The 18,507-nt window shown below is 30.9% G+C and overlaps 1 protein-coding gene and 1 long non-coding RNA gene across 2 annotated transcripts; one reads left to right on the forward strand and one right to left on the reverse strand.

Moving 5' to 3' along the window:
• Positions 1-1,436: 1,436 nt before the first annotated feature.
• Positions 1,437-5,206, reverse strand: LOC137826089 (MDIS1-interacting receptor like kinase 2-like). The gene is made up of 2 exons (XM_068631938.1): positions 2,177-5,206; positions 1,437-1,953 (listed from the first exon to the last, which is right to left on the reverse strand). Exons 1-2 carry the CDS (start codon positions 5,097-5,099, stop codon positions 1,598-1,600), a joined length of 3,279 nt encoding a protein of 1,092 aa, XP_068488039.1. The 5' UTR covers positions 5,100-5,206; the 3' UTR covers positions 1,437-1,597.
• A 2,963-nt stretch (positions 5,207-8,169) lies between these two features.
• LOC137823595 (uncharacterized) lies at positions 8,170-15,533 on the forward strand. Its single transcript, XR_011083152.1, has 3 exons — positions 8,170-8,300; positions 14,155-14,229; positions 15,483-15,533. It is a non-coding gene; the product is annotated as an uncharacterized lncRNA (long non-coding RNA).
• The last annotated feature ends 2,974 nt before the right edge of the window (positions 15,534-18,507 follow it).

Below are 18,507 nucleotides of genomic sequence, written 5' to 3' on the forward strand. Positions count from 1 at the left end.
TTAATTTCTTTTACATGTTATCTCTCATTTTTCTATTTTATGTATTTTATAAGATAATAACCAATTTTTAATTACCGAAAAACAATATTATTTTTATGATTAAAAAAATATTACTTGAGATAAACTAAAATTATAACATAATTATATGTTTTTCGTGTTTTATTTAACGTTCTTAATTTTTTCTCTTATTTTGAAAAAACTACACAGAGTTCTCTCTTTTCCCGTAGTATGCTAATTTAAGCCACTCTACCATTTTTTTCAAAAAATAGAAAAAACAGTCACCTCCATTTAAAAATGTCTAAGACCATGCACACTGAGTGGAGAAGTGACAACACCTGCCAATAAATTGTGACGTATAGTCTAAAATTAATTGCTACAAAATACAACATATAATGTGAGTTTAATATTTCGAACGGAATTTTAGGTATATAACGTGAGTTTAATATTTCGAACTGAATTTTAGGTTTATAAATGGTGTAGGTAGCTAAAACTTATAGCTAATTAGATTAGTTTAAAAATTTATTAATAATAAAAAATATTTTAGTTTAGTAATAAATTTTTAATTTATAAAATAATATTTAATTTAGTTAATAATTATATTATTTTAAAATTAGTTTATATTATTTATTTTTTTAGTGGAAATCATGGACATTTTTCTGGTTAAATATTTCTAAAATCTCACTGAAATGTTGAAGCAGTGTGCTACTTCAATAATTTCTTTTTCTTGTTTCTTTGTAGGTTTAATAGAATATGATCTGAATTATCTAATTGGGCTTTTGATTTTTACCCAATGGGTTAAATTTCTATGATGGATGAGAAAACTTCTTATATTTTTTTAATTTCAATAATACTTTTATAAAGATAGTGAAAAATGTGATGTTTTTTTTAAGTGATAATTATTTGTGGTGATGTGTGACTGGTAATAAGTGATAATTATTTGTGGTGAATTTTGTGGTGTTTTTTTTTATTGTGTTACTTATTTTCAGTGAAACGAATACAAAGAATGAAACTGCTGTATCAAAAACACTGATTGAAATAAGTAAGAAAGTGTCGTGAATAGAAGAGATATGAGAACTAGAAGAGATACTTTTATGTTGAAAATTAATATTATTTGTACAAATGCTTACAATTATTAATTTAAATATTATTATTATAAAGAAAAAAAGTTTTCAATTAAGTAAAAAAACTGTCAAACCATATACTTTTATGTCAATAATAGGTTATATTAAAAAATTATTGGAAAAAACATAATCAATTATGTTGATAATTGATTATATATTATTTAGTTATAATTAATTATATATGAATGACTGATAATAGATTATGATTATGATTGAAGTGATGAACATGTGATTGCTGCAACATGCATATACCAAAGTACGTGGTTGTTGCAACAGGCATAAGCCAAAAAGAAAGTGATTGTTGCAACACGCATATACCAAAAGCATAAGAGTGGTGTAACATATATAACAGTGTGAGGGTGAATCCCCTATTATTATTACAGTCACAAAACAAACAAGCTTACATCATAATACTTACAAAGGATAAGTGATGAACACAGACGCAAAAAAGAAAAACAAAATATTTAAGTAAAACTTTAGAGGAGTTGTGCAAGTCTGATCTTGGGGAACTTATCTGCTAAAGGTGATTTACCCATCATAAGCTTTTTGGCCACTTGATCCATGGTTGGACGAGAACATGGATTTTCACTCAAGCAAGAAAAAGCCAAGCTTGCAACCAAAATGACTTCCCCAACAACCCATTTAGGAGGATGAGGAGGTCTTTGGTCTATTACATCAATTAGTAGCAAGCTATGAGTTATTGCTGCTGAAGATGAAGATAACAACGAAGATATCAGATCCCCAGGATGCTTCCCCATGATGATTTCTAGACAAAGCACTCCAAAACTGAATACATCACATTTCTCACTCACTTCCATAGTCAGGGCAAGCTCTACAATAAACAAACCTTTTGAAGTTACTAACAAAACCACAGTAGGTTTTTGTATATGCTACAACTTCACCAGCGTATATTTTTATTTGCATGTAACACTTTTTTACTTCACTTCTTAACATTCATTGGATTAATTAGCTTAATTCCTCTACACGTAAACAATGGTTAAGCATACTTTGAACATAAAGTGGTGGAAATTAATTGCAAAAGAAAAGGATCATACCTGGAGCTGCATACCCAAAGGTGCCTGCAAACGTGGTCCAAGTGCGTGAACCAGGTTTTAGAATCTTAGCTGTTCCAAAATCAGAGATATGAGCTTCTTTTTGTGAATCTAAAAGAATATTCTTGCTGGATATGTCTCGATGAATTATTGGTGGTGAGCAATCGTGATGCATATAGGATAAAGCATAGGCCACACCTTTAACAGCATTTACCCTCATTTCCCACTCAAATGCAGCTGCTTTTTTTTCATGGATTAGTATTTGATCCAAGCTACCCCCTTCCAAGAACTCGTAGACCAAAAATGAGAACTGTGAATGTGAGCAAAATCCACACAGCTTTACAATGTTACGGTGCCTGATTTCTGTCAGAGCTTGAATTTCATTTTCAAAAGCTTTAAAATTAGGCTTCTCTTCATTTTCCAAATGAAGTTTCTTCACCGCAAAAACCTGGCCTGCAGGCATCTCAGCTTTGTAAACAGATCCTTGCCCTCCAAGTCCAATCAGATATTTTTCGTTGAAATTATCGGTAGCTTCAATGATATTTTCAAACATAATTTTTCCATCGTGACTCCATATGGAAAACACTTCTCCAGACACTGCTTTTCCTGAATGTACATTTTCTTTAGCATGTATATCTTTCTTTCTTGTTTTTCGACAGAGAATATACAGTGAAACTGACACCCCACCTAATACTAGAAAAAGAGCACCCAAGGCAATGAATAATGCTGGTTGAATGCCCTTGTGCCTCTTCTGACTGTTGTTGCTTGGGCAAAGAATCAAGCCAGTGAGGTTGCCACACAAGCCTCTGTTATTTTTCAATGATTCAATAGAAGCATTAAGAAAAGCTTTATTATTCGGAAGTGGCCCTTCTAACTGGTTGTATGATATGTTGACCGAAATCAAACCTGAAATGCCATCGAAACTGGATGGAATATTTCCAGAAAGATTGTTGTGAGAGAGATTCAGCGATTGCAGTAGCTTCATCTCTCCAAGCTGCCTCGGTATAGTTCCACTCAACAAATTCCCACTAAGATCAAGATATTCAAGAGGCTGAAATTGGCTAAACTCCGAGGGAATATTTCCGTTTATTTTATTATTGCTCAAAGTCAAGTTTCGTAACTTGGGCAATTCTACAACTTCTATCGGTATTGTTCCACTCAACTGGTTTTCTGCAAGATCCAACTGTTCCAGATTTTTCAGTGATCCGATTTCTTTTGGAATGTCTCCAGAAAGATGGTTGTTGCTAATCTTGAGTTCAATTAAGGATTTCATATTCCCAAATTCCTTTGGAATCTTTCCATTCAAGTGGTTAGAAGAAAGGTGAAGCTTGCCTAGGTTGGTTGCCTCAACAAGTTCTACTGGTATACCACCAGAAATGTTATTGTTGGATATCCTTAAGGTACCAAGATTAGGACACTTCCCCCAGTTTGGTGAAATTTGGCCGTAAAACTTATTGTCGCTCAAATCAATGTATACCAAATTTGGATATACACCAAAATCCTGTGCTATATCTCCTTCCAATTGGTTTCCTTCCAGCCTGAGTCTAGTAATAGTAGGACAGTTCTTTAAGCTTATTGGCACTGGACCAGTGAAATGGTTGTGATGAGCACTAAGGGATATTAGGGACCCAGCAGAGCAAATTTGAGGTGGTAAATGGCCTGTGAAATCATTCTCAGCAAGAAACACGTAAGGCAAGTTCCGAATGTTATTCAAGACTTGTGAAACGCTGCCATTAAGTTTGTTGAAGGACAGTTCTAAAACGGTGAGGTTTTTCAAATTTCCGATTGTGGCAGGAATTGTTCCGGAGAGACTGTTCGTTTGGAGACTAAGTGTTACCAAATTGTTCAAATTTCCTATAGAGGGAGGAATTGATCCAGAAAGATTGTTAGAGCGTAAATACAACTCGGTGAGCTTGGTCAAGTTTCCAATTGTGGAAGGAATAGGTCCGGAAAGGTGGTTGTAATCAAGTCCAAGTTGCTGTAAATTGACCAAGTTTTCTATGGAAGCAGGGATTGATCCAGAAAGATTATTGTTATCAAGAAAGAGCAAGGTCAAGTTAGACATGGTCCATAAGGAGGATGGGATTGGCCCAGATAGAAGGGAGTTATTAGAAAGGCGAAGTTGATTTAAATTACTCATGTTGCCTATTGTTTCAGGGATAGCACCAGAGAGAGAATTTAATGCCAGATCAATATTCCTAAGGTTTCTCAACATTGAAATTTCTTGAGGAATGGAACCAGAAAGTTTATTACATTTAATATTTAGATACTCTAACTTGTACAACTTTCCAATCTCTGGTGGAATGTAGCCAGAAAAATCGTTTATTCCTAAATCTAGATATGACAAGTTGGACAAGTTTGCTATGGAATTAGGAATCTCTCCATTTAGTTGACATTCGTAAAGATCAAGGCCTTGTAAACTTCTTAGTGTCCACATTTCTTGAGGGATGGAACCGTGGAAAGAATTTGTTGAAAGATTCAAAACATTTACTTTGGACAAGTTACCAATTTGTTGGGGAATGGTCCCATAAAAGGAGTTGTTGAAGATGTTTAGGATGAGGAGGTTGGGAAAAGCGGAGAAGTTGAGGGTGGAAAGTGTACCTGTCAGTCCGTAATTTGCAAGATTTATGCTGGAGACCAACATGGATTTGTCACACTGAATTCCTTGCCATTGACATGAAGTAGAACCTGTCCAAGTTGACAAGAGATCTTGGCTGTTATTATCAAAGCTGTGTTTCCACTTTAACAGTGCATTTGCTTCATTCTTATCAGCTGCAGCTTGATCACCAACAGTTCCTGTGCTGGCAGCAGAGGCCAAAACTACTGTTTTGGAAAACCAAGCAAGTTGGAGTGAAGAGTGTGTTAGAAAGGCCAAAAGAAAGGAGGACAGAATCCGCCATAAGGCTAGAATCTTGATGGATTCCATGGTTCAAGTGTAACTGGATTTTGGGATGAAGACTACATTTAAAGGCTCATATTCTTGTAAGGGAAAAGGTGTGTTATTGTGAGGATTGAAACTTGTGAAGCTACAATATCCTTATAATGTGGGACGAGTGGGCACTTCTGACATGACTACACTAAAGCCAAACAAGATATTTGACTTTTTTATTCAAACAATAAAAGTTATTTACACAAATACCAATCTCCAACATTCTTTTTCTACTGCACAAAACGAAGAAATCATTCATGGTAATGTCAAGAACCATGTTTACTTCATGGTGGTTGAAGAGCCGAAAAGACACCTACCTTGTGAAATGTGACTATGATGAGGATACTCTTGACAAAAGGAAACAGATTTAGCATGTTAGAATAGTAGAATAGTAGCAGAACCTTGACTCAACAATGATAAGAAATGATATTGGCACATTGATAATGTTAAGATGGGAACAGCAAAAGATTTCTTTTTTTGAGAAACTCGAGAAGGCCCAACATGAAAAAGATTTGGTATTTTTCACTTGACTTGTCTGATAAAAGGGTTATAACAGTTTGATGATATAACATGATTGATCTGTTTCCTGTCTTGAGCTACTGTGAAATACCAAGGCAAACTTAATATTTTTTTCTTTAGTTGTGCTGATTAAATGTAATTAACACAAACAATCAACAAGTTCATTAAATTGATTTTGATTACCAAATTTCTTTTCAACTATTGTAATGATTATTTAAATGAATCATAAATTCATTTACAATTATATTCATAATCAGTTCTGTTAATTAAGACTGGTTTTATATTAACCGGACAGGTTATTTAGTTAAACTTTATTGTTTAATTTTATATGTTGTGAAACATGTAATATTCATTCCAAATAATTTCAATGTATATAACCCCATACAAATTCAATTTATTTACCAATTAAACTTTATTATACATGAAATTTATAAAATAATTATGATTAACAACTTTTAAAATCTATAATATGAAAAAAAAAGTACTAAATACTTTACTTCACCAACAAAGTTAATTTTCTGCATTTCTAGTTCCCATTGAAGAAAAACATGTGTCCTTCGCAAAAGGGATTAAAGTTGTGTTTTTGTTACCAACAAAGAATAAATAAATTAAAAAGAACACTTTAGATATGTTCCAACCCTATATAAAAATCAAGACGAGCTCACTTCCTATGTTTCAACAAGAAAAAAAAATCTAGTTTGTTTAGCACTCTACTATGCTTTATCATAACTAACACTACAACAACTATTGTAAAAGATTGTTACTATCATTACTGCCATAACAACTCAAAAAACCAATACAGTTTCTATAATTACAATCCCAAACCTTTCCAAACCAGCAACAAGATTTCTTAGACACTGTGTAATTTAACACTTCACTCACCTTTCATGTCAAGATAACTCCTTCTTACATAGATTTGTTGTGACAAAGGAAATGCAGCTAAAATGACAGTCACAATGATTTTGGAATTCCATTCTGAATTATGCAGTATTACTCTACTTCCCTGAAGGAGCATTCTTGGTGCTGGAAAGAACCATGAACCAGACCAACATACCCTTTGCCTCTTCCATCCTTCCTGATTTCCTGCTCATTGCCTTGTCTACCAAATTTTGCTTCCTTTTCTCAGATTGATAACCCAAAACTACATCTTCTAATAATAACAGTACGCAAATTTTCATCATTGTCCTCATAGTGCTTCTTCCTTTCACACTGGTCTCCCTCCATCTTATATCTCCTGTCTCCACTACATTACACAGCCTATGTGATTACCACCCGGACACCTATAATTATCACATCTACATCACAACAAAGCCTTAAGCAGCATACGTATATGATCAAACTGTTCTAAACAACACAAAACACAAAACAAAATTTTGTTATCAACTTAAGGAATGTAAACAATTTAAAGGATAAATCACCCAATCAGAGAAAGATAAATTAAAATTTGTTATTTTCCTTCTCATCCAAGACCAAACTAGTAGTTGTGTCAAACTAAAGATTTCTTCTGCATCCACCTTCCCTTCTTTAAAAACCACACAATTTCTTTGATTACAGATGCTCTAAATCACCGCTACCCAAACCCCTTTCCAAGCACGATTCTTTTTCTCATTAAATTGAAACAAACCAATCTGAAGCAAATGGTGTTTCATGTCACTGTGATAAACTGATTGTTTCCCCACCCACTTTGAAACCATCAACCATACCTGAAAAGCTATTTTACATTCTACAAATAGGTGACTGATTGTTTCCTCTACTAGATCACATAAAGGGCGCATAAGTGTTGGCAATTAAACACGTCTTCTCTAGAGATTAGCTCTAGTTTGGATTTTTCCTTTGAGAACCCTTTAATCTAGCATAAAGGCATTAGACACAACTTTAATATCCCATAAGACTTCCATTGCTTGGTTACTGTCATAGGGTATAGACATTTGCAAGGCTCGATATGCAGATTTTACAGAGAAGATACCACCTTCTTCAGCTGCCCAGACTATCTAGTCCTGAAAGTCACGTTGAATATTACCAAAATTCAAATTGACTATGAGTTGTACAAGTTGTTCTCTATCCTATTCAAAGAGGTCCTTCTCCAACCTAGGTTCCATTCTTACGTTGTTTCATTCCACAACCCAACCTACTGAATACTTTTCGTTGTGTCTTCTAAGATAACCTAGGATATTTTTGTTTCAAGGTTAAGTTACCTAACCACTTATTTTCCCAAAACAAAATTTCTTTCCCTGTCCCAACTTTCCACAAAACCAAATTATAGAACCAACTCCCTATTTGTCCTTCTTCATAGATATTGCACAAGTCACACCATTACCAAAACCATGACTTGCAGAGGTTAGAATTTCTCTTACCCATTCCATTGTCATACTTAGAAAAAATCACCTCTCTCCACATTCTTGACGATTCCACTTTCCATTTTCACACCCATTTCGCAACCAATGCTTTATTAAAGCTTCTTACTTCCTTTATCCTCTGACCCTCTCCTTCTTTGGTTTGCATAGGTTTTCCCACTTTATCCAAGCAATTTTCTTATTATCATTGCCCCATCCCCATAGATACCTCCTTTACAAGCTCTTGATTTCTTCGCAAACTGACACCAGAGCTTTAAATAAGGAAAAATAAAACAGCGGGAGTGCTGTGAAGACCAATTTAATCATGCAAACTCTTCCTCTAAAGGTTAGTTTCTTTTCTTTCCATAGAGATAGTTTCTTCTTGACTATGTTGGTAACCTCCTTCCAGAACTCCTTTTTCCTCGGGTTACCACCAACTTTTATTCTCAAATATTTGAACGAAACCAACATTTGAGTGCACTTTAGCATGTGTGCATATACCTGGAGCTATTGACTTTTCACTCCTATGACTCCTATCCTTGTCTTGTGAAAATTTACTCTTAACCTGACCGCAAGTTTAAAACATCTTAGAAATTTTTTTTATCGTCATAACATTTTGGTTTGTCGCTTGACACACCACCAGAGTTTCGTTTGCAAACTAAAGCATTGAGACCTCAACCTGACCAACTCCTAATTTTACCCCTTTCAACTTTTTTTTGTTTAATGCTTTCCTTACCAATCCTGCCAGACCTTCCAGTACTACCAGGAATAGGAAAGGGGCGATTGGGTCCCCTTACCTCAGACCCCTTGTGGTTGTAAATTCCCGAGTAACACTTCCATTAATCAAAACTGATACAGATGATGATTCTAAGCAATCTTTTATTCATCTTATCCATTTTTCACTAAACTAAGTCTATTTAGCATATAAAACAAGAATTCCCAACATACTGAGTCGTAATCAACATTTATAATTAAGCCTGACTTCTTCCCCCTTCATGAGATCCTCCACCACTTCATTAACCACTACAATACTTTTCAATAACTCTTGGTAAAGCAATTTTCATTCTATTAGCTAAAATTTTAGAAATAATCTTATATATTGCTCTGACAAGGGATATTGGCCTATACTCATCCAGTTTCGTAAGATCATTTATCTTTGGTACAAGGGCTATAAAGGAACAATTGCATCCTTTTGGAATTCTTCCTTTTTTTTCAAAGCTTTGAATCGCTTGGTAGATGTCATACTTGAGTGTTTCCCAACTTCCTTTAATGAAATTGAAGTTGAAGTCGTTCGGTTCAGAGCCTTTTGTACCATCACATTGCCAAATTTCCTTCCTTATCTCTTCCTCCGTTATCTTTGTTGACAACTTAATATTTTTCTCCTGAGTAACTTCAGAGAAGTCAACGTTTCCAAATCTAACCTTGTGATTATTAGGTTCAAAAAAGCGTTTTTGAACAGACTTCTAACCACAAATCTAACAGTAATAGGGTCCTCTTTCCACACACCATCCACTTCCACACCTTTAATTTGGTTTGACATTCTCCTCCTAGCAATAGTCGAATGGTAGAATTTTGTATTAGAATCTCCCAGCTTAATCCAATTTATCCTAGCTTTTTACCTTAACATGGATTCAATTTTGCAGTTAATTTCCTTGAGATCACTAAAAAGCTAAACTCTTTTCCTTCTACCCTCCTCACTCAACCGTCGGTCTGCATCTTCAATGTCCAACTTTCCAATTTGTGCAATTACACCTCTCTTCGCGGTATAGACATTACCAAAGACATGTGTGTTCCAGTTTTTCAAGTCATGTTTTAGCATTTTAAATTTCTCCTTGCATTTAGTCAAACCTTCTCTGCTCAGAATATAAGAATTCCACTTAGTTTTGACCATATCAGCGAACCCTTTATCTACAAACCATGTATCCAAGGTTCTAAAAGGCCTTGGGTACCAATCAACCGAGTTAGTATTAACTATAATAACATAGTGATCTGAGACTTGTCTTGTGAAAACATATTGTTTACATGTCGACCAAGTGTCAAACCATTCTTGTGACACCAAAACTTTGTCCAGTCTACTATTCGCCTTTCCATTTGACCTGAACCATGTGAATTTTAATCCCACAAGAAAAACATCAAGAAGTGAGTTCTTCTCCGTAAACTCATTGAACCCATCTATCTTTCTTTTATGTCTTGTCAATGTATTATTGTCTTCTCTCATTAAGAGACCTTATCGCATTAAAATCGCCAATAAAATAGCAAAAGCATTCCACTTGTGTTTGCCTTAGATATGAAAGATTGTTCCATAGTTGTTTTTTCTCCTCCCATGGATTAAAGTTGTATGAGTCAAGTCCTAAAAGTAATTTATTTCATTTAATTGGATTTAAGTTGTGGGAGTCAAGTCTTAAAATTACTTTATTTCATAAACAGTAAAATAGAAATTAACAAAAGAGACCATAAAGAAAGACTAAAAATAGAAAGGAATCCAGATATCCATTCAAATAAAATAGTTTAACTATGATGTATTGAAAGTGTTATAATCATAAATTACTAATTAGTTAATAATTTTTTTAAAGATCATTTTTTAATGATTGCTCATTTATTCTTTCAAAACGATGAGTAGAACTTATATATGTATGAATAAAAAAGGCACAATTTTATAGGCGTTGTCTTATTTTTACTTAAAAATTAAAGTTTTATCTAGTAAAATGGATAAACATTTATCTTCCATAAGGTAAGAGCATTATTTTTCAAGAACACTTATAATTCCTATTTATTAAATATGATAAGTTATTTGTGTGAGGCTTTGTGGGAATGATGTTTGACCATTATTCTAGACTATCCATGTTAGTAGCATTGTTCTACACATTCCAACCACCTTGGATAAGCTCTCACTGTCTCTCATTAGAACATCCTAACAAGAAAATTACTATAAGAAAATCATCAAATAAAAATTAATTTTTATATATTAAAATAATTAGTTGTAATAGTAACTAAATTAGAGATCATTTTAAAAATTAAAAAAAAAATTGATTTATATTATTCTTAAATAGTTTCTAAATTGGTATCTAATTAGTAACCAAGATTTTAACTACCAATTATTTAGATTCTAAATTTGATAGCAAAAACCTTGATTGTTAATTAAATATCAATTTAAAAATCATTTAACAATAATATAAACTAATTTAAAAATCAAAAATTTATTTAGTTTTTAAAATTATTTTTAATTTAGTCACTTTAACAATTAATTATTTTTTATTTTTAAAATTGGCATCATTTTCGGTTGCATTGAAACAAAACCTATTCATCCAATTACTCCTCAATGAAACCTCTCTCTGTTTGTGCTTTATAAGAATTTCTCCACAGAGAAGATACAACCACCCTTACCTAACACTCAACAATTTTGAATGTTACACTGTCTTAAAAGTCATCAGCATATTTATGACCAAACAAATCAAACCCAGCTACATATAGTCTTCATTCAAATCATTTTACCCACAGACTAGTTCAACAATCATTTTTGTCTAGAAAAATTCCTGAATCAACCCATAATTATTGAGATTGAAAGTTTATTAAACAATCCATTAAGACTGAATACAACTGGAAAGTGAATACTTCAGGAATAGTTAAAAGCCTTTGCACCATTAATTATTAAAATATGCAATTATTGGGCTTATCATATCTTGATGATCAGCTATAAGTTTTTTAACATAGAATTAATTGTAAAAGGATGGTATATTGAGGCAATAAAATAGAAGTTGGAAATAAGAGAAATGATGAACAAAGTGATTTTGAAAGTCTTGCACAAAGGTAATAAACAGGGCATCTATCAAGAAAATCATGAAATAAAAATCAATTTTTAAAGATCAAAATAATTAGTTACAATAATAACTAAATTAGATATCATTTTAAAAATTAAAAAAAAAAATTGGTTTCTAAATTAGTTTCTATTATTGTTAAATAGTTTCTAAATTGGTATCTAATTAGCAACCAAAGTTTTTGCTACCAAATTTAGAAACTAAATAATTGATAGTTAAAACATTGGTTGCTAATTAAATACTAATTTAGAAACTATTTAACAATAATAAAAACTAATTTAGAAACCAATTTTTTTTTTAATTTCTAAAATGGTTTCTAATTTAGTTATTATTGCAACTAATTATTTTAGTCTCTAAAAATTGATTTCTATTTCATGATTTTCTTGTAGTGTATATGATTAAAAGTAATATTTTCTAGTATGCATGGTACCATGGTTCAGTAATATTTTCCGATGAAGAAGGAAATCAGACGCTACATATTCTGTTGATGATCTTGTAAGATGTAGTTGGGAGGGAAATGTTTAAGAAATAACAGTGTCGTGAGTAGTAGTTAATTATGTTCATGTACACTTACGAAAGTTTTGCTGAAAGAACACATTTATAAACTGAACTTTATATTCCTCAAGACATCTTTTTCCAAAGTTTGCATTATTACGTCCCCACTTCTCAACTCTTAATTACTTTAAGGAAAAATACACAATGCCACTCTTAAGCATTGCATCTTTAGTATTTTCTTAAGTGTGGTTTTGTGAATTGATTATTTATATAAACAAGTTGATTATTTGTGAAAGCTTGATGAAAAAAAAAAACTTTATTATTTTAAAAGAATGTATGTTTTCCTAACATGCATTTATAATTTTAGACATGTTGAACTTTGTGACTATAATCTCTAACTTTTTTTTATCAGTAATGAATGTGTTAGAGATTGCACATCGACTATAGATTAGATCATTTCATAATATATAAGTAAATGCAAATTTCACATCGTAAGCCGGTTTTATGAGATTAGGTTAGGCTTAAAGTCCACTTTTTAGTATGCTATCGAAGTCATTTTTAACCTATCATTTATCAGGTCATCCGCTATCGAGCCGAAGTGAGTGCAAACAAAATTCACTTCTTAGTACAATGAATTAAATAAATTGAACATTTAAGAGATATTTAAATTCATATATAAAAATATTAGGATTAGGATAGTCTATCACACCACTAGCACCTGATGATTTCCCATTTGTTCTTGAACCATACACATATCACCCTCTCATTGCATATTCTTTGATAGACCAAAAAAAGTTAACCGCAACTTTTTCACACACAAAAAATCATGTACATAAATCACCCAAACTTGAGAACAATCTAATTCTTCCCGGGTAATATTCCTCAATATCTTGTCCTTGATAACTCATGTATTCCACTTTCTTGCTTTTGTTTATCTTGAGTTAGCATTTCTCAAAATAATTATGTAGTTCAACCCGAGATTGCATCGTGATGAGCAACATAATATTGCATTAGAATAGCCTATTCTTTCAGTAACCCACTATCATACATTATGTTTTTGTTGGATTTTGGCTTTGAGGCACTAAGTTGTAACATATATGCTTCATCTATCCAAGCACCTGCAATATAGAGAAAACATACCTAATAATATCTATTGTTATATATATTTGTTATCTTATATATGTATTATTGATATTATTATTTTATTATTTTCATTATTTATAATTATATGTTATTATTAATAGTATAATTAACTATTTTTGAAATTGTTTAATAAATTTATATAATATTTAATTTTGTATATTGTATATTATAATAAAATGCATGCACAAGGGTATTTAGGTAAAATGCAGTAATTATACATAAAATTAGCACAAATCTCTTCATTTGTGTGTGAGGATTGAAAAAACACTTTCACCCTTCCCCCACCCTCAAAACCACTAAAATAAATACAAGAAACACCCTCTCCCTCCTCATACTTGGAAACAAACATAACATCTAGGAAATGTAAATTTTAGCACAGAACTAAAAGAAGATAATAAGGTGCTAACAAAAGAGTTTTTAGAAGAGGAGATTAGATGATTATGTTGTAATGTGAAGGTAAAAAAACCCAAGTACAAATGAGTATAATTGTACCTTTACTAAGAAGTTTTGGAACATAATTAGAGGGGAACTTTCTACATGGTGTGTAAAGACCGAGAAAATTAGTCTTAGAGTAGAAGTGATACAATTAAAATAACACATAAATATTTTATTATTAAAATGAAAAGAGCATATAAATAGAAAATTCAGTTATTCAGGTTTCATTTTAAAAGAACCATCATCTCTCTAAAAGTTTCCTTTTGCCTTCATCTCCCTTCTCACTAAGATTCTGACCTCCTCACTCATCAGTTTGACGATCAAAGTCCGCCATCAAACTCCTGATAGTGAATACTACAAGATTGCCCTATCAGAATGTTTAATAGAGTAAGTTCATTTTTGCTCTTCTCTTTTAGTCAAATTTTGAACTTGTTTGAGTTGTCTCTGCATAAGCTTTGCATGTGACTCTTTTTAGTTAGAATATGAATTTTAATCAAGACATAGTATTTTAAGGAATGACAATACTATTAAGAAGTGGACTTTAAGCCTAACTCAACCCCATAAAACCGGCTCATGGGGTTGAGGTTTGCACCCACTTATATATTATGAAATGTCCTTATCTCTAGTCGATGTGGGATCTCCAACACACCCCCCTCACACCGAGAGTGATAGATAGAAGCTCGTGCGTGAGACTATATATTATGGGTGGTCCGATAGCGGCCCGATACAATATTACGAAGTGGACTTTAAGCCTAACTCAACCCCATAAAACCGGCTCATAGGGTTGAGGTCTGCACTCATTTATATATTATGAAATGTCTTTATCTCTAGTCGATGTGGGATCTCCAACACACCCCCCTCACGCCGAGAGTGATAGATAGAAGCTCGTGCCTGGGACTATATATTTTGGGTGGTCCGATAGCGGGTGGCACGATAGGCCCAACAAATACTCGCTAGGATAGGCTCAAAATGGCTCTGATACCATATTACGAAGTGGACTTTAAGCCTAACTCAACCCCATAAAACCGGCTCAATGGGGTGAGGTTTGCACCCACTTATATACTATGAAAGGCTCTAATCTCTAGTCGATGTGGGATCTCCAACAAATACCATGTTAAGATTGTTTAGGATGTGCATTGACTAGGTATTCGTTTAGGAGATATCCTAACTCTTCTAAGATAATGAAATCATATAAATGAAGTTATTCAGGTGGTAAAAGTCGAATGAGATTCATATGAAGGGGTAAATTGTTTGAAAGATAACTAACTTGACCTGTTATATGAATTAACATTGTCATACTATGAGAGATGATATTGAGATTATTTATGTGCATAGTTGTGTGGATTTCACAGTGAGATAGTATGACATATGCAAATCTCTGAGTCTAAGTCAATGCACGAGTCTTTCAGAAGTAGAGTCAAATGTCTATCTATTTTGAGTCACTAGAAGTCTGACATGTGAAAGATGAATTATGAATTTTAATATATACTTGATGATTTGAGAAATTGTATGAGACTTGATGAATTATGTTTATTAATTTGAAATTAAAATTATATAGAAATTTATTTTATAGCTAGCTTACCCTGTGCTTTATTTTGTGTTTGTTTTCTTTATCTGTGATGATCATGTATTTTACACAGAAGCATATGAGGCTGCAGGTGAAAGAAATCCCTAGTGAGCAGATAAAAGATATATAGTTGTTTTTATTAATTTGTTGATGTTTGTAAATATAATTTTACTTGTGAAATAATGTATATTTTGAACTACTAAACATATGATATAGATAAATATTTATGTTGAAAATTCACGCATATTATAATATTAGATGTTGAAAAATATGGGGATCCTACGTAATTATGAAGATCATACCTACAATTAAGGGTTGAAGTATCTGATGAATGTTTTATTTAGTTTATTTTGTCTGATAAAAAAACTTTTGCAAAATCAAATTATTTAATGTGTACATAGAAAGTAAAAATAAAATATTATAACTATTGTGAGTTCAAATTAAAATTTTCATAGTGTTTAGAATGTTAAATAAAAATGAACACGATACAAATATATAAAAAAAATTAGTAAATTTATCATTTAAAGAATTTTTGTTTAAAATAGTATATTAATGTTTTTTTTATGTGGATTTACAATTTAATTGTGCACCCATGCACCCACATTATCTTCTAATACATCATCATGAGATTCCTCTTTCATTTTCCAACGTTCTACACGTTGACACCCAATTGACCATCATTACTCATTGGAAAAAGAGAGAAGTAATTAATACTCCATTTCTCTTAACTCATGAATTCATTTATTAATATATATATATATATATATATATATATTAGACAATATTTTAATTTTTTAACATCCTTGCAATTGTAAATGTAATTTATACACCTTAGCCATATCTTTTATTATTATTTTTATAAATCTGGAATAAGTTTTTATTAGTAATGTATTTATTTCTAAAGTTATTTGTAAACTTTTATTTTCTAAAATTTAATAGATAATCCATGATAAAGAATCTTGCATGAAGAAAGAAATGCTTCAACTTTGGACCACATTCCTACTAAAACATGATCCTTTGCGTACGTACTTTATTTTATTTATTTTCATAACTTTAATCATTATTAATATTTTTTTATTTACGAAGTATATTGTTATAATTATATTTGTTTTTAAGATAATCCATGACAGGGACCACCACTTTATTTGTAGATTTGAAACATATGATTATAAATTACTTGTCTTAACTTTCTAGCGCACTAACGTAATACGAGTAACATATCGTTTTTTGTGCACTCACCTTTCTTTTTCTCCTTTACAAAAACAACACTGGACCAGAAACCTATATAAAAATATAAATATTTTTTCAAACAAAATTACTTTAGCCTTCGTTTGAATGAAGTGGTGTGTGAAAAAATGTTTTGTGAGATAAAAAACATTCTTTGTAAATATGCATCAATTGTGGAAAAAAATTTAGTTATTTTAATATTATAATAATAAATAATTAAACTAGTATAGTAAATATAATAATTAAAAATATCAATGGTAAATAACATTATAAAAATAAATAAAATAACTTCTATAATAGTTTAGCTTTTCATTTATTTATTTTTATTTTACTTTTTGCCTTTTTCATTTTCTTTCTCCTTACCAAATGGGTTAATAATAAAAAAAGAGTTAAGTTCCCCTCATAGAAAACTCAGTCATGGATGCTTACTTGTATAACATAGACAATTGTATAACATAGACAATGATACGTGCACTGATATGACACCGACACGGATAAAGAGATACGTATAATCTTTAAAATATAGCATATGAGGACACAAATATATATATTATATAATTTTGATTATATAAATTGACAATAAAAATTTATGTGCACAAGAATGTTTTAGGTTTTTTTGTAGCGAGAATATGTCTCTCATGGCTGGTTCAAAATTATTTGTTTCTTATTTTTATAATCATAATAACAATTGATTACATAGTTTGAGTTTTTTAGAATTAATGTATTTCTCATTTTTAAAATTGTGTTAGAATCGTGCTAGAATTTTCAGAACTCTAATAAATATTTTTTGAATTGTATATTTCACTGATACATGTCCTACGATTTTGATACGTATGTCCAACATCTACACACCATTTAAGAGGCATGTCTGAGTCGTGCGTACCCATCTTTAGCTTTATGAAAAGAACAATATATTATTTTTTATAAAGAATTAAATAAAAAAGTATTTTTTTAAACATTTTATTATTTTTTATTATACAAGAGGTTTATAAATACGTGAGAAAACACTCTTACATTATGATTTTATTTGTGGAGTAATAAAAGGAAAATTTTATAATTTTAGATATTTGAAGTTGAAAAAAATACAAAATTTGATTTAGTTTTTAAAAACCAGCGTTTTTAAAATTAAATAATGTTTTCCAATATATATTTGGCCAATCTTTGAAGGAAATGTGAAAATCTGATTTTTTTGGAATTAAAAAAACTTTTAATAAACAAATATTACTTTTCAATGAGAATAAAATATTATTATTTTATTTTGTAGAAAAAAGTGAGATGATTTTTCGAATTAATAATGAAAAAATATTTTTAGTGATACAAATATTATTTTTTTAGAAAAATAAATAAATGTGATCGATCAAACAAATTTAATTATTTATGAGAATTATGATTTGTAGGATTCATACATCAGGACATAGTTTTTTTTGCATATATATGTTTTTCTTATTTGAAAGGCCGTTAAAAAAAATCATGAAATAGAAAAAAAAATTAGAGACTAAAATAATTAGTTACAATAGTAACTAAATTAGATACCATTTTAGAGTATCTCTTATAAAAGAGAAATACATGTATCTCTTATAAAAGAGAAATAAAAATTTATCTTTTAAACTCTATGTAAAATAATACTTATATATATATTATAAGAAAATCATGAAATATAAACTAAATTTTTAGAAACCAAAATAATTATTAATAATAGTAACTAAATTAGAGATATTTTAAAAATTAAAAAAAAATTAATTTATATTATTATTAAATAATTTTTAAATTAGTATTTAATTTGTAATTAAAGTTTTTAAAATTATTTAATTTCTAAATTTGGTTAATATTTAGAATGCAAAGAAAACAATGAGCTATAAAAGTTTTCCAAA

The sequence above is a fragment of the Phaseolus vulgaris genome, chromosome 8 (genome assembly GCF_000499845.2).
Source record: "Phaseolus vulgaris cultivar G19833 chromosome 8, P. vulgaris v2.0, whole genome shotgun sequence".
Classification (NCBI taxonomy): domain Eukaryota; kingdom Viridiplantae; phylum Streptophyta; class Magnoliopsida; order Fabales; family Fabaceae; genus Phaseolus; species Phaseolus vulgaris.

Bases quoted from the DNA above. Each gene is read 5' to 3' on its own strand.
- LOC137826089 (XM_068631938.1), bottom strand. From the start codon at position 5,099: ATGGAATCCATCAAGATTCTAGCCTTATGGCGGATTCTGTCCTCCTTT. The intron at 1,954-2,176 runs GTATGATCCTTT...TGTTTATTGTAG, and splicing joins CTTTGGGTATGCAGCTCCAG to AGCTTGCCCTGACTATGGAA.